Here is a 16,061-nt window from a genome sequence, read left to right as displayed (position 1 = left end):
TTGTGTGTGTGTGTGTGTGTGTGTGTGTGTGTACGTGTGTGTGTGTACTCGTGGTGGAACACCAAACCAATGTGCCAGGATCTGGACATTAAAGATGTATCTTATCTTATCTTATCTTATCTTATCTCCTCCTCTCCCTCTCCCCCTCTCGGATGACGGGTCAATTCTTGTCAATTTGTAATCACTCAAGACCTACAACTAGATTCTAGATACGATAGATGTAGGCAGACTAGACAACAGTAGATCAATGCAACGCGAACTTAAAGGGATCGGCAATAGACGCCCTCTATGTGGAGTCAAGCAGACACCGACTGGCGCATGTCGGCGTCCATTTTCAGCCGCTTAAGTTTCGGCGTTCTTTATGTTATCGCCCTTAGGTTTGACTCGGCCGCGGCTCGAGAGATAATTGGTCACAAAAACACATCCAGACCACTTATCCATCTTTGCAAAATAAAATGATTGATCGCTTACAACTTAAAACATAAACTTTTCCCAACAGATTTTGTTAGAAGAGAAGGTGAAGTTTACGTAAAGCTATTATTTATTGAAATGTGCGATGCTATTCCTAAAATTTCTGGGGTTCGGTTGATCTAGAGGTCAACAAAGGTTTTGTTTTTGTGGACATGCACGCAGAGAAGGGCCTTCGGTTTGTATACATTGTAAACACCGTAAGCGGCATACTCTCCAAAGAGTAGTTCGAAGTTCGAAGTGTTTTTCTGCCGACTTTTGGAAAGTGGATAGGCTTTTCTAGATATCTCTAGATATATCTATCTAAATGCCTCACTCAGAAACGATCGATGAGCATGGACCAAGTTGAACGATTATTAGAATCTAGAGAAGTGGCGATGAATTCACTGAGTGATTGGCGACCGACAGGTGAGGAAACAGACGATGATGATCGGTATCATCGGGCGATCGGACACCATCTTCATTGACAGCAGACGAAGAATCGGGAGGACTTCCTCCGTAAAGAGCGACCACTATGAGACAGAGCAGAATTTAGGGGTAAGGGTAGATCTAGGGATAGGGGTAGGGTTAGGGTTAGGCCTCTTCTTTATTGTGTTTGTTGATGAGGTGGTCGCTCGTTACGGAAGTCCTTCCGAAGAATCAGTTGATGTTGACTTTCCTCATTCTCATTCCAAGTCAAGTCCAAGTCCAAACCACTTCAACTAGATTCTAGATCTAGATCTATTATATCTAGATTCTATATCTAATCTAGATCTAGAATCATAAGATTCTAGATATCTAGAATAGATCTAGACATAACCACTCTTCGGGAGAAGTGGTCCTGGCCTAACTCCATAGACATTTATGGCCACCTCTATTCTCACCCGGAGTGAGAATAGTGCCGGCGAGTCTTGTGGCTATTCTCACCCGGTGCGCATTCACCAAATTTTGCGTTCACCCTAAACCACAGAATTCTACACTGTGATAACAGAAAAATTGTAGAATTCTGTGCCGTGAACAAATGTTCCATTACAACTGTAGCCTACTAAAAGCGTACAATTTTGTCTGTGGGCAGTGGAGAGAGAGAGAGAAAGAGAGAGAGGAGTAGCGCGAGAATTTCCGGGCAAAACAAAATGGCGACCCACGTAGTTCGGCTCGATTCGGAAAGTTAAATAGCCGTAGCATCTTTGTAGACAACCAAATTAATTTACTTTTGTGTTTTAACATCATTTGTTTTAAAACTTTGTTTTGGTCAATTTGATCGTCCACACCGATAGACAGTATTCAAAATGAGACAGAGAGAGAGAGAAGAGGGGAGGAGTTGATCTTGCGAGAACTTCCGGGCGGGTGAGAATAGCCACTTTCGACATTTATTTATATGGAAGTGGCTATCCTCACCCGGGGTGAGAATAAAAATATGATTGACCTCTCACCCCGGGTGAGACTTGCCACCGTTGGCTATTCTCACCCGGTGTGAAACAAGACCTGTTTTTACTCATTTCGGAATACTGTCTATCGGTGTGGATGATCAAATTGATAAAAGCAAAAAAAAAATAACGTTATAATTAGGCACCTGGATATCGGCCCGCGCGGCCCGAGATTTCGTTCGCCAGCGGCCGCCGCGTTTTGTGTCAGAAATCGGGCTTCCGGAAAGGGGTACCTATTTCTTTTGTTTCGTTTACAGTGTTCTTTTCAAATTATGGACTACTTCCGCCTATCAAATTTTAGACAAAAGAAAGGCACGTCTAATGGTGTTTACCACTTGATGATCGGTTGTTTGTGTTCGGAGTTTCAAGGAGTTGAAAATAAGGTAAGTTCAAGCCTTTATATTTAAAGAGTATATCTTTTATTTTTTACGTACTACTCATGATCTTTTCTTTAACCTTTTATCTCTTTTATTTGTTAATTTCAATGCTGTACGTTGAGGCATAAGCGTGTGAGCCCTAATTTAAATAGGTCACTCTCTATGAATGAGCATGACCTATTATCGATCGCGCTGCTGAGTGTGAACCGGGAGGTCATGGCGGCCATTGCTGAAAGCGAACTTAACCCACGCTAACGTGTACTGTTGGCGTTGATTTTGCCTTAAACGGCGTTGAAGAATGTTTTCTAGTAGAAGTTTTGAATTATTTGAAATTTTGAACAATAATTCATATACTATTGTATAATTTTCATGAAGTTGCACCATGTAACAATTAGTTTGGAGTCCCGTGTAGGCGGGAGGGAAATGTAACAGCCATTTTTAGTTTTCTTCTTGTTGTTCCATGGTTTCACGCACGTTCTTTTTTCTGTATTTGTTTGTGTGCTTTTTGTCTTTAAATATCTCTTTAAATTTTCCGCACTACTATCTGTTAACAGTTTGAAGATAGATATCTACATGATGCTTATATAGGCTTTTCTTTTGTCTAGGCATGTCTTCCTTCACCATATTTCTACTTCAAATTTCCATTGCCCAGACAAGTCACAAGACCAGACTTCACCAAGTGACAAATAAAAGAATTTAGAATCTATAATTTATTTAATTGATTTTGAATTCAATTTGAAAATTTCACCCAATTTTTTTTCTTCTCTTTCCACAGCCCCTGTGCCTTTGATCACTACCTTGAACCTGCCACTGCCACCGTTCCTTTGGATTTATTCACAGATTGACAGAGCCACATCATCATATTGAAAATAGTTGACTTTTTTTACTGACTTTTACTTTTATTTTTCCACATCTTCACTAACTCTTTTTCTTTTTTTTCCCCAGCTTCACTAACTTTTTTCTATTTCCCCCCAGCTCAAATTTAATTTAAAGCACACTCGCATCCTATAGGATGTAACGACTCAGTCCCCCCCCCCCCCCCAAGCTTTCTCTTTCTCTCTTTTTTTTTCCACTTTTTAAAACTCACCCTCTTCATGTAGTCCCTCAGTTTACCCCCCCCCCCCCTCTTCTCTCTCTTTCTCTTTACTTTATTCTTATTCTTTTCTTTCTCTTTCCTTCTCACTTTCACCCAGGTCAGGTTTCAAGCGCATCCACAGCTATATGTAGTCACTCCGTTTAGCCTCTCCTCCCTCCTTTCGCTCTTCCTCTTTTTCACCCAAGTGTCAGTCACACCAACATTTATGTAATCACCCTGCTTAACACCTCTTTCTCTCTCTCTCTCTCTCTCTGTCTGTCTGTCTCTCTCTCTCTCTGTCTGTCTGTCTCTCTCTCTCTCTGTCTCTCTCTGTCTCTCTCTCTCTCTCTCTCTCTCTCTCTCTCTCTCTCTCTCTCTCTCTCTCTCTCTCTCTCTCTCTCTCTCTCAAAGTTACAAACGCACCCACATTTGTGATTTATCATGTACAGTCACTCGCTGTAAAAATGTAAATAAATGGACGTGCACAAAAGTGTACGAGAGTGACCGTGATTTCCCTCTTACGACTTGATATAATACTTATTCGGTTTGAGTTTATATTTGGTAGAGAGGGCATGTGGGGTAAAATTGTGTCAAGATCTCCGATAATTTAATCTAGTGTCAGACATGATCTCAGAACACTGACAAAGATCATTTGATAAACACTTAAACTTAATTCTACCATATGTGACAAGTGAACAAATTTGAGGGAAAGGCAATGATGGAAAACCCTCCTCAAAGCAAGGCTGACTTTGACTCTTTTATAGATTCAAAATTTTCAGTGCCACTAAATAGCCCAACATTTAAGACTTGTTTTGTAAATGGAAACATTGTTTGGCTTTACAAAGAGTTAAAAAATTTTCAAAGTGTTGTAGACTTTCTGCAAAAGCACAGCAATAGAGAGATTTTAGCAAACCCGAGTAGCATGCGCTTTGTAGTCAGAAAATGTGTTATGAAAGTAAAATGTTGGCGAACTAATTTGAAAAAACATTGGATCGAAATGCACACATTCTTGCAAACAGATGTAGTGGCTAGACTTCCACAGAAACGAGAAACAAGTTCACAGGAGACTTCTGTTCCTGACTCTCATCTTGATGAACTTCATTCTGCCGTGCCTCTGGTATCTGTCCCGCTTATGCAGTCAACACCTGTTACTGCTGCTCCTCCGTTTCTTCCTCAGACTGAAGTTTTTTTAGATCATGCATATGCAGTCACACCTTCAACTGTCACCATGACAAGTCAGTCACCGCAATATCTTCTTCAGTCGGTTCCATCGACATTTCTTGTTCAGTCGTCTCCATCGACTCCTCGCCCAGTTTCACCGGCACCTATTCAGTCAAGTCCATCTACTCTTCCTCAACCAGTTTCATCGGCACCTTCTGTTCAGTCTTTTCCATCGACTCTCCATCAGCCGCTTTCATCGGCACCTATTCAGTCGTTTCCTTCGACATTTGTTTCTCCAGTTATAGCAACTGCATTTCACCAGGATGACCTACCTGACTTGACCCCTAAATCCCGCCATGCCTGTGGGAGTTGTTCAAATTCAAAGCAGAGCTTGTCTGAACAAGTTGCCAAAAACAAAATACTTAAGAAAGCATTTATTGCAGAAAAGAGAAAAAAAATTGACATGAGAAAACAATATAATGTTGGCAGAGTGAACCAAACATTTGCCAGGAATAAAGAAAGAATCGATAAGTATCGGGACACAATTGCATGCCTCAAAATAGACATTTCACAACTAACCAAAGAAGTTGAAAATTTGAACAAACAGAATAAAAACTTAGAACAAAAACTTTCTGAACAAGCTAAAGTTGCAAACAAAGCTAAGAAAGAACAAGACACTCTAACCCGTAAGGTGATAAAACTTGAAGAGGCTCTTAAAGAGCAATACCAAGATTTAAAGAGAGATAAAAAATATATTTAAAAAAAGGACGTTCTAATTGATCATTTACATGACAAATTAAATGATGAAAACAATGTTCTAACATCATGTAAAATTAACGAAAAACAATATAGCCATAAATTAAGGTTGACTGCTTACACTTGTTTGCAGCATAATGTTCCTGTAGCTGCAGTGTCACCCATCGTGAAATCCTGTCTAAAAAGTCTAGCAGGTATTGAGATTACCACTTTACCAGATTCTACAACTGTTGCGCAGATGGGGAGAGAGATGGGTGTTCTAGCAGAGCTTCAAGTCTGTGAAGCTATTACCAAAGAAATAACTACACTGGCCTTTGATGCCACTACTCTTGGAGGTGATCACATAAATGAAATTCATTTCGTGACACCCACTGTGACACTTACGGCTAGTCTGTCTGTTTTGCCAGGAGGTCGAGCAGAAGACTATGCCAACCACATAATAGAGACAATTAACGACCTTGCTACAGTGTTTAGCATGTACCATGAACTGAACGTTGCAGATGTTCGGCCAAATATGTGCCAGCATTCTGTCGACAATGACAGATCGGGCCTGTGTCAATCATGCCACTGTTGTGCTTCTGGAAGAAAAGCTTCAGCGTCCTCTCCTGGAGCTTCATTGCCACCTGCATCCTCTTGATGGGATTTCTCTTGCTGTCAGGTCATCCCTTAAAGCTCTGAATTCTACCATCTCGAGCAAACTGTATGGGACTGACTGCAGGGCTGCCAACCTTATTTATGCCATTTCCAAACTTCGTTACAAGGCAAAAGGTGACCCAGGGGCTTTCAAAAATTTCTTGAAGGAGCATGGCTTGCCGCTGAGCACATTTCCGCGGTACATTGGAAACCGCTTCCATGTGCTATTTCACTCAGCTGGCGCTATTTATCTTCATCAGACACTTCTTCTGAAATATTTGAAGTACTCCTGCAACAATAGCACAGGTCTGAAATCCTCAGCTGTTGAGGACCTTCAAAACCCTTCCATCCTGCTACATCTGCAAGTCCTTGGGTTGTGGGGAAAGCTGCTCACTGGACCCTGGATGGCAGTCTTCTATACAGAAGACAGTAAGCGTTGCCATCTCGAGCTGGTACAGCACCTTAAATGCGCTTTAGCATTTATTGCCAGGGTTGAGCAGACCCCACAGGCAGCTCTGCTCTCAAAGAAGGATGCTTTTGGCCGCCCTCTCATTCAAGATGACACTTTGGCGTCCCTCCTGTCCATGGAGAATGTGGACAGAGTGGCATTCAATAGCGTCGTGGCCGTCATTGCCAAAGTCACTAAAGAGAAAATGAAGCTCCAGCTGCACGAGTACTTGCAAGGATTGCTGGCTGACCCATCAGAGGAAATCAAGAAGAAGGCAGCTAGTGCCCCAGTACACAACATTTGGGCTGAGAGGACGCTTGGTATTGCAGATGCGCTGTCCAAGCGTGCTCCAAATGCACAGATGTCCTTTCTTGACTCTTTAACGAAATCAAGGATGAACAAAACACTCGAATGGGTTTTGTTACAGTCCGAGGAAGAACAAGAGAAAATGATTAATTTTTGTGTGAAAGAGGGTAAAAAATATAGAGATTTATGCAAGCAGCGGAAGGTTAGGAGAGACCGTTTCGTCACGGAGAGACAGAAAGTAAAGAGTCAGCAGAGAGATCAAGCCAGACGCAACAAACTTGCTCGGGAGGTAAAGACTGTTCTCGAAAATGGTACTGGCTTGGATTCTGTGTTGTTTCAAAATATTGCAGGGGAACAGCTTGACAAACTTGTTGATTATTTTGCTAGCTTTGGTGAAAGATCAAATGCTGCGGATGGTATTGAAATAGAACATCTCTGGAATGTTAGGAAAGGAAATGTGTTAGAGGATGTACAATATAAAGGTAGGATTCTAAAGTCAAAGACAAAAAAGACAGAGAAAATTTTAACAATATCGTATTGGACCCTAGAAGAAGGTGAGGAAGGGGCTGTGGACTCAAATGTTAACTTTAAAGACTTTTGTACTGATCTCATCTTAGGTGACCTGCAGTTTTGTTAAAATATAAGTTTTCTAATCAGTGTTTTGTAAGTTGTACAGATATTTGATTTGTAAATATTTCAAAAGAAAGGTCTTGAAAAGACCTTTAAAATGATACCTCAGTTATTGTTCTAGCTTAATTTATAAAAAAGTTATGGCAAAATATCTTGACCACAGGACGATGCAGCCGCATTACGCAACACGGTGTTGCATAACATTGCCCAATATTACACAATACACTATTTTGAGAAATCTCGTCTGACTGTTATTTTGTCCTCAACATCACAAGGTTTCAGAAAATGTTTGGTTTTTGCATGTACGCAGCAGCATATTGAAGCAGCTAACATTTCCCTTATTGTTCTTGCTGTTTCGATCACAAAAATTGCCTTTTTTTTTCTATATAGAATTTACCCCCTCGAAAAGATCTTTAAAATGCCATATCTCAAAAACCGTACAACATAGAGCAATAACTAAGGTAGCGTTGGAATCGTGTTACTGAGCTCTTTGCATTGATATTATTTTTAAAGCGATTTGAAAACATTGACATTTTTATCCAAGTGCCTATTATAATAGCGCAAAAGTAAGCTAATTTGATCGTCTACAAAGGTGCAATGGCTATTTCACTTTTCGAATCGAACCGAACTACGCAGGTCGCCATTTTGTTTTGCCCGTAAGTTCTCGCAAGATCTACTGACGCCCTGGCCAACAAGGGAGGCCGCCTCGACCAGTCCAACACTCCAGTCGATATTGCATCAGCAAGCTCGTGCATCTCGCGTTACATCATTGCCCACGCATGGGAGAAAGGGCGAGTGCACGACTCCATTGGGGGAAAGGTGAAGCCACCACCGGAGAGTGACAAAGAGAGAGACCTAACCGTCAGACAGAGAAGAGTGTTATCGCAGCTTAGATGCAACGCGAAGAGCCCCATCCTGCAGACGTATCTCCATGCAATAGGCCCCGCTCCCAATGATTCCTGTCTGGCGTGTGGCACAAGTCCTGACGACCTGCAGCACGCACTGTATGAGTGTATGAGTGGCTACACTGTATGAGTGTATGAGTGGCCACACTGTCTGAGTGTATGAGTGGCCACACTGTATGAGTGTATGAGTGGCCACACTGTATGAGTGTATGAGTGGCCACACTGTATGAGTGTATGAGTAGCCACACTGTATGAGTGGCCACACTGTATGAGTGGCCACACTGTATGAGTGCCCGCGGGGGGAAGCATATCGAGGCCCACTTATGGAGAACAACACGAGACGGGGCTCGGATGTACTCTGGACGAGGCCCCAAGAGGTTGCCGCTTACCTGTCTGCCTGCGGCAGACTGCCGCCCTCCTAACGGAGGCCAGCCAGAAGAAGAAGAAGAAGGTAGTAGAAATAAAAGACATGGCAGAGATAGAAGTAGAAGCTTTGCTTCTCCTTGACTCTTTCCTCTAATATCTAAATCTGCTGTCTTTGAGTCAGCCACCCTCACCCCTGCCTGACCGTATCATCCAGTTTTGTGTAAAGATCAACCCTAGAATACACCTAGCTCTAGATTCTAGTCTTCTTGGACAAGGGTGAAAAGTCTCGGAGGTCCCGTGTGCATGTTGTGCACGTTAAGGATCCCTTGATGGTCCAAAATCGATAAGCGGACAAAAATAAAATTTCCTAGGTCTATCATGACCTTATTGATTTGTTTGTTTTAGTAGAGGTTTTACGGCGCTCGAAGGTCATATGAGCGCCAGAAGGTTACAGGTGTTACAACAGAGTAACAAACATAAAAAAGAAGGAGGGGAGATAAGGACGATAGATTTTTTATAGGAAAGAAGTTCCAAACCACACCAGAGCACCCGCCAACCGCCCACGACCTTATTTATGCAGTTGCAAGCGCCATAAAATAATTTTTAAAAAGGAAGTGCCTATTTGCAACTCCGCGTTGCGATTAGCGCCAGTGCTAAATAAAACGTTTGTGTTGATGTATTTAAGGCTTAATCTACGCTTCGTTGTTGGAAGTTCTGAGGGCTGAATGGACGGCGCGTCTGCGTTTGAAGTCAAACCGTTATTTTATGAGCGTGGGTACGAATTCCAGTCATGGAAGTTTTGTTTTGTTTTTTTTCCTTCCTCTGCTCTTCCCGACTGAGCAACATTTTTTCCACAATTATAACTTGTTGCTTTGTAGCCTACTTTGTTATGTAGTGATGAAGCATGCACATTCTGGTTTTGTCCCCAAGAGGAGCTTTTACCTACAAAGTAGGCCTTAGTATAGTCTATACTTTCCCTTTCAGGCCTACCAATTTAGGCCTGGTGAAAGTTCAGTAGTGGCTTTCCTTGGTCTGTTAGTCTAATTATTTAACAAAAATAGCTTTTGGCTCAAGAGAAGAAGAAAAAAAACCTTCCGGGCCCGGGATTCGATGCCGTGCTTGGAAGCACTGAACATTAGAGAACGTAGACAGCTGACGTTCTCCAGGCCCAACCTTAGAGAATGTAGACACCCTTTTCCCCCCTTCTAATTTAAACGCCGAAGCCTAGAAATCTAGATCTGGTGACATCTTGTGATGGCCAAATATAAAGTGCATGCAGAGATAGATCTAATAATTAATTTTAGCTCTTGCATGACGACACTGCGAACAGGAAATTTAGTGCTTAGACCGAGTTGCACCGTCTTGTTATTGTTATCCAAGCGTCTTTTCACTTACCTGCTCAAACTCCAACGATTCTGATTATGAGAGATGAACAAGGCTACTTTTGGGCAGACAATGTCAGTGTCAGAAACAATTGTTAGATCTAGATCTACCCAATAGTGATCGGAATAAGACAGAGTCATAAAAATATTTTAAAAGGAGTCAAATCTTAGGATGTTTATCAAGAAACTGAGAAAACTTCCACAATTCAGGCAGAACTACAATATTAACATCATGTAGAAACGATGGCTACTACATCTAGATCTAGATTCTAGTAGGCCTACTGGCGTTTCAAATAGCATGGGAGCTATTCAGAACGCGGTGTTTCAAATAGCACGGGAGATTATCAGAACACGGTGTTTCAAATAGCATGGGAGCTATTCAGAACGCGGTGTTTCAAATAGCATGGGAGATAATCAGAACACGGTGTTTCAAATAGCATGGGAGATAATCAGAACACGGTGTTTCAAATAGCGCCTGCCGGAAAAAACCACCGTTAGCTTTCTTGGTGTTTTGGAGCCACCTCTCTAAACCAGGGTCATCAGGGTTAGAATTTAAATAGAATAAAGAAAAATACAATTATAATTGTAATGTTACAGGCTTGGAAAGATTGGATTTTTGAAAAGAAAAGGAAGGGAAAAAACAAACCAATCATTTCATGACTCTCCTTACATTACGAGGTCTTTTCAGTTGATCCATTTTGCATTTATAGCTGGTTTTTATTTTTTTAAAAGCCATTTCCATTTTCGAAAACAAGTTTCTTCTTTAAAAACTTTATGTCAAACAAATTCTTTTGAATGAATGAACTCTGTTCCAAATTGAAACATTCCAGTACAAACTTTGTCCGTTAGAAAAAAAGTTGAACAGTTTTGTTTTTTTGGATCACCCTGTACTGTAGTAAGACTGTTGTCGTACGTTCACCTGTTGTGTAAAACGTTCACTTTTCTCATGTCTTGTCCACCATCATTTCTTCACTTCTGTTTATGTCCTCTAGGCCAAAAGTAGAAACAACAATGGCCGCCACAAGCACAGACCTGAAAGCTCTCCAAAGATCTGTCGGTGAGTTACAAGTGTGTGCACGCATGTGTTTGTGTATATGAGCCTTTGCCAACAAAGAGTGGGGGTTTCTTCATCTTACAAAATCCTTTCCTATTTCAATAAAAATGGTGCTACAGCTTTGACAATTGTATATGTTGTGCCTAATATGATGTTTCAGCTCAGGGAGCCGAGATAGAACGGTCGGGCCATCACAAGAAATCTTACAATTGTTTTTAGTTCTGAAATCGATGTATTTTTAGAAAGCAGAACGTGACGCGTCGAGTTTGTAGTTTTTCTGTGGTCAAGTTCAACAATGAAATAGTTGTGGAGAGACTCGTCCTTCTCCACTTTCACTGCTACAACTACAGTATTTGTGCTGCTGTATCAGGAACAATGATATCTGTGGCTGTGATTTCTTTGTCAGCCTTCTAGATTTTCTATTTTGAGCAAAACTCGTGTAGTCATTTTGCAAGGAAACTTTGATTCCCTGTGACTTCGTTTCTATCGGCCATTTTGGGGCCCTGGAACGAGCATAATATCGATCAATGTTTACTCTCTGCCCTGACTGATTCCCAGGCTGTGACTGGACGTAATTTTGCAGAAAACGGAAATCCCGCCACGCCTCGTGCTCTGTCATCATTTGTTATGTTCGAAAGTACCAATCAGAAAACGAGAAGTAATAGGGGTGGAGGAACGTGCATGGTTCCTGTCGATCCATTCCAAGCGTATTGTCGTGCGATGTAAGACGGCGAGAACAACAACGATGGATGGGACAAATCCATTTAAGTTTTCTTATATTGTCATCAGATCTAAACATTTTATGTTTGAAAATTGAAACCAAGTAATGGTTAACATGGCACTGTGTTCCAATGGTCGAGTAGTGGTAGATCTAGATGCAACCACACGTGCTTGGCTGGATGTCGACGAGAGGGGAAAATTTGATGTAAATTGATGGTATGTTCCAAAATGGCGACAAGCATTTATCCACCATGATGACTATGTGTCATCGTGGTTATGTTAGAAAGATATTTGGTATTTTGCATAAGAGTCGTAGTAAAATGCGAATTAAGTGGCATTTTTTCACCAGTAGCATGCCATTCCCAAAGGGGGATATTAACAAGCACAGTACAATTGTAAATGGACAGATTTATCAATGTCATGCTCATACTGTGTTGGAACAACTCAGGGGGAACTGCTGCTTTTTTTCCCCTCATCCTTACTGTTGGCATTTTCCCTCTACTTTTTTTGTATGTTTGTCACTCTCTTGTGACCCGCTATTTCCGGGGTGCCTTGATAGTCGAAGCAGACTTTGTGCTGTTGAGGCTAGAGAGGTGAGCAGAGTAAACCTGATTCCCCGTTTGAACTTCTCTGTTGACATCCCCCCCTTGGCGCTCATATGAATGACCTAATGCAGTTGTGAGCACCGTAAAACCTTAACTGAAACTTAAACTGATGTAAAGATCTCCCTCTCCGTCCAGTCCCCCTCACTCAGTGACCACCATGTTGTAGACATCTCCCTCTCCCTCTCCCTCACTCAGTGACCACCATGTTGTAGACATCTCCCTCTCCGTCCAGTCCCCCTCACTCAGTGACCACCATGTTGTAGACATCTCCCTCTCCCTCTCCCTCACTCAGTGACCACCATGTTGTAGACATCTCCCTCTCCGTCCAGTCCCCCTCACTCAGTGACCACCATGTTGTAGACATCTCCCTCTCCCTCTCCTTCTCCCTCACTCGGTGACCACCATGTTGTAGACATTTCCCTCTCCGTCCAGTCCCCCTCACTCAGTGACCACCTTGTTTCAGAGCGCAACTCCACTGTCCTGGAAACCGTCCTCAAGAAAATTCAGGATCTGCATAATGAGAGCCTAAAGACCAGCTACCGGCTGTCCAGTCTGGAGTCAGTGGTGACCAATCTGGCAGACAGGACGACCCCACAGCGCGGTACCCCCTCCTCGAACCCCGGTACTCCCTCCCCGACCCCTGGTACCCCCTCCTCGACCCCCGATACCCGACCCCCGGTACCCCCTCCCCGACCCCCCCCACGCCTTCCCCCCAGACCCCCCAGTAGAGGCGGTATGTCGGAGAGCGTGGTCAAGAAAGAAATCCTAGCGGAGATCCAACGCATGTCCCAGGACGTGAAGTCTTGTGTGCTCAAGGGGGTCAGCGACTTTCTTGACGCGGAGACTGAAGTGATGACACAGCTGGCTGACACAAAGCACGAACTGTCCTCTAAAATAGACAAGCTGGCCGACACAAAGCACGAACTGTCCTCTAAAATAGACAAGCTGGCCGACACAAAGCACGAACTGTCCTCTAAAATAGACAAGCTGGCCGACACAAAGCACGAACTGTCCTCTCAAATAGACACGCTGGCCGACACAAAGCACGAACTGTCCTCTAAAATAGACAAGCTGGCCGACACAAAGCACGAACTGTCCTCTAAAATAGACACGCTGGCCGACACAAAGCACGAACTGTCCTCTAAAATAGTCACGCTGGCCGACACAAAGCACAAACTGTCCTCTAAAATAGACACGCTGGCAGAAGAAGTGAGTAGGAGTAGGGCCGTGGCAGAGCGCTGTGAGGGGTCCGTGTCGAGGCTGGTCCGCATCACCGTCTTCTCCTACACCAAACTGCAGCAAGAAGTGGGCAGAGTGAGCGCCTCGCTGGGCCACGCACGGGCCTCGCTGGACCAGCTGTGCCACGCCTCTAAACAACAACAACACACGCTGGGGGAGATAAGCCAGGATTTAGGGACGGGGGGTCGCGCCATGGAACTGTTGAGGTCAGACAGTCGAGGGGTGATCGACCAGCTGGTCGCTGAAGGACGTTAAATGAGGAAGGTGGTTCAGGACGTTAGAGACACACGGAGAGAGTACGTCTGCCACTTCTTCCTCTCAAACTTAAGCAGCTGGGTGGGTTCAGGGGGAGCCCAGCATAGCCGGCTCTGGTGCATAGACCAGGGCCAATCTTATGTCTATGGTTACGTGTTGTTTAGGAAGGAAAAGACAATGATAGTGCAGCTGGTTAACGGTCAGTACCCAGGTATTTTGGGTCTGGCCGAGGGGTCAGGGAAGACCGTGAGGGTGAGGGTGGTGAGCCAGACAGGGACAGGGGACGACTGGGAGCTGGGGAGAGGGGACGACTGGGAGCTGGGGAGAGGGGTATGTGACACTGACGAGGATCTGATCGGTGGCAGGTGTGATGGCTGGGTGTCTGTTAATGGACTTGTTGTACAGGAGTCTGTGTCTTGTGAGGAGCTGTACACACGGGGCTTGGTGGATGAGGGGGAACATGGTTCAGCTCCGTTATACCATCAAGGTACTCTAAGTGATAGGGGTGGGTGAGGGGGGGGGGGGGGGGAACATGGTTCAGCTCCGTTATAACCATCAAGGTACTCTAGGAGAGGCGGGGGGGGGGGGGGGGGGGACATCTCCCCCACACACACAACATATCCCCCCCACACACACATCATATCCCCCCCCCCCCACACACACACACACAACACCCCCCTCCCCCCCACACACACACACAACACCCCCCTCCCCCCCACACACACACACACAACATCCCCCCTCCATCCCTCGAACATGCGAGAGACTCTGTAAACCCATCAAATACAAAATGTTTATCATAGACTTGATGCTGTTCACACTGCGTTGAATGCATTTCATTAGGACTCAATGTGTTTATGTATATTTTATATCTATATATATATATATATATACATGATTTTATATATATATATAATATATATATATATGTCACAACCCCGTGGAATCGGGCGCTCGTCAATGTTTGGGCATGTGGAGTGTATGGTGTCAGCTTAGAGCTTGTTCATTTGCCTTGTTTTGGGTGGGAAAAGTACCAACCTACCTTGGACAGAAGTTGAGATATTTGCCGAGATATTTGCCGAGATATTTGCCATTGGCAGATGCGGGGGTCGCCTGGTTTCAGAGGTAAAATTAACGAGAAAATGGCCACCAAAGTTCGCTGACTTCCAAAGCTTGAGAGGCCTTGAAAACTGAAAATCTGCAATTTTTGTTCCTTTAATCAGCGTTTTTCAGTAAAATCCACACAGAAATGTGTTTTTAAATGGACATAAAAGGTTGTGAGCCAAAAACCAAAATTCAAGTAGAATTTTGCTAGTGGTGGAAAAATGCCTTTTTCTTCTATTTCATTATTTTGACGAGCGCCTGATTTCACCACGCTGCCTCACATGTGATGGTGAGAATGAGGATGATGATGATACAGTTCTGATTCCCCCTAGTTTTGTTGATGTTGTAAAAGGAACATTTTTTGTCATGTGTGTGCGTGAGTGTGTCCGTTTGTGAGGTGTGAGGAGTGAAAATTGGCAGTGTATGGATGTATTGTAGTATGGCTAATTCTCTTCTTGTTCTCTCTAGTAACTACAGTTCTTATGACTGTCATTGATATTGTTATTGTTGTTGTTATATTGCCAGTTCCTATGACTGTCATTTATATTACTATTGTTGTTGTTATATTTCCATGTGAATTGACTGCCCCATCACGCCCCTCAATGATCTAGCAGACAAACCCAGATGGTGAGCGCCACACTGTCGCTGTAGCCTAGCAGACAAACCCAGATGGTGAGCGCCACACTGTCGCTGTAGCCATCCCTTCAATGATCTAGCAGACAGACACCGGTGGTGAGCGCCACACTGTCGCTGTAGCCTAGCAGACAAACACCGGTGGTGAGCGCCACGCTGTCACTGTAGCCATCCCCTCAATGAACCTCCATTACTACACCTGGCGTGAGTCACAACGATGTGCTTGGGCCATGGTGGTAGCGATAATGAAGGATCTGTCAACACCTGATTGGTTCTCTGCTACTGTTGGCAGCTATAATGAAGGATCTGCCAACACCTGATTGGTTCTCTGCTACTGTTGGTAGTGATAATGAAGGATCTGCCAACACCTGATTGGTTCTCTGCTACTGTTGGTAGTGATAATGAAGGATCTGCCAACACCTGATTGGTTCTCTGCTACTGTTGGCAGCTATAATGAAGGATCTGTCAACACCTGATTGGTTCTCTGCTACTGTTGCTTCTGTTTTTGTAGTTGCTGAACTGTTTGTCTCCGTGGGGG

General features: G+C 43.7%; 3 protein-coding genes across 3 annotated transcripts; all 3 read left to right on the top strand.

The window, feature by feature from the left end:
• Window positions 1–703: 703 nt before the first annotated feature.
• Window positions 704–13,806, top strand: LOC101864715 (suppressor protein STP22 of temperature-sensitive alpha-factor receptor and arginine permease). The gene is made up of 3 exons (XM_005107960.3): window positions 704–876; window positions 10,906–10,970; window positions 12,756–13,806. The coding sequence occupies exons 2-3, from the start codon at window positions 10,925–10,927 to the stop codon at window positions 13,784–13,786; spliced, it is 1,077 nt and encodes a 358-aa protein (XP_005108017.1). The 5' UTR covers window positions 704–876; window positions 10,906–10,924; the 3' UTR covers window positions 13,787–13,806.
• On the top strand, window positions 3,672–5,336 carry LOC118478528. Its single transcript, XM_035972321.1, has one exon. It carries the CDS (start codon window positions 4,042–4,044, stop codon window positions 5,245–5,247), a length of 1,206 nt encoding a protein of 401 aa, XP_035828214.1. The 5' UTR covers window positions 3,672–4,041; the 3' UTR covers window positions 5,248–5,336.
• Window positions 5,664–8,839, top strand: LOC118478527. The gene has a single exon (XM_035972320.1). The coding sequence runs from the start codon at window positions 5,744–5,746 to the stop codon at window positions 7,265–7,267; it is 1,524 nt and encodes a 507-aa protein (XP_035828213.1). The 5' UTR covers window positions 5,664–5,743; the 3' UTR covers window positions 7,268–8,839.
• Window positions 13,807–16,061: the final 2,255 nt, after the last annotated feature.

This window comes from Aplysia californica, unplaced genomic scaffold (assembly GCF_000002075.1).
Source record: "Aplysia californica isolate F4 #8 unplaced genomic scaffold, AplCal3.0 scaffold00646, whole genome shotgun sequence".
NCBI classification, from domain to species: Eukaryota; Metazoa; Mollusca; class Gastropoda; order Aplysiida; family Aplysiidae; genus Aplysia; species Aplysia californica.
Note: the sequence above shows the minus strand (reverse complement) of the source record. Positions and strands in the feature narration are given on the sequence as shown.

Bases quoted from the DNA above. Each gene is read 5' to 3' on its own strand.
- LOC118478528 (XM_035972321.1), top strand. From the start codon at position 4,042: ATGATGGAAAACCCTCCTCAAAGCAAGGCTGACTTTGACTCTTTTATA.
- LOC118478527 (XM_035972320.1), top strand. From the start codon at position 5,744: ATGTTCGGCCAAATATGTGCCAGCATTCTGTCGACAATGACAGATCGG.
- LOC101864715 (XM_005107960.3), top strand. From the start codon at position 10,925: ATGGCCGCCACAAGCACAGACCTGAAAGCTCTCCAAAGATCTGTCG. The intron at 10,971-12,755 runs GTGAGTTACAAG...ACCTTGTTTCAG, and splicing joins AGCTCTCCAAAGATCTGTCG to AGCGCAACTCCACTGTCCTG.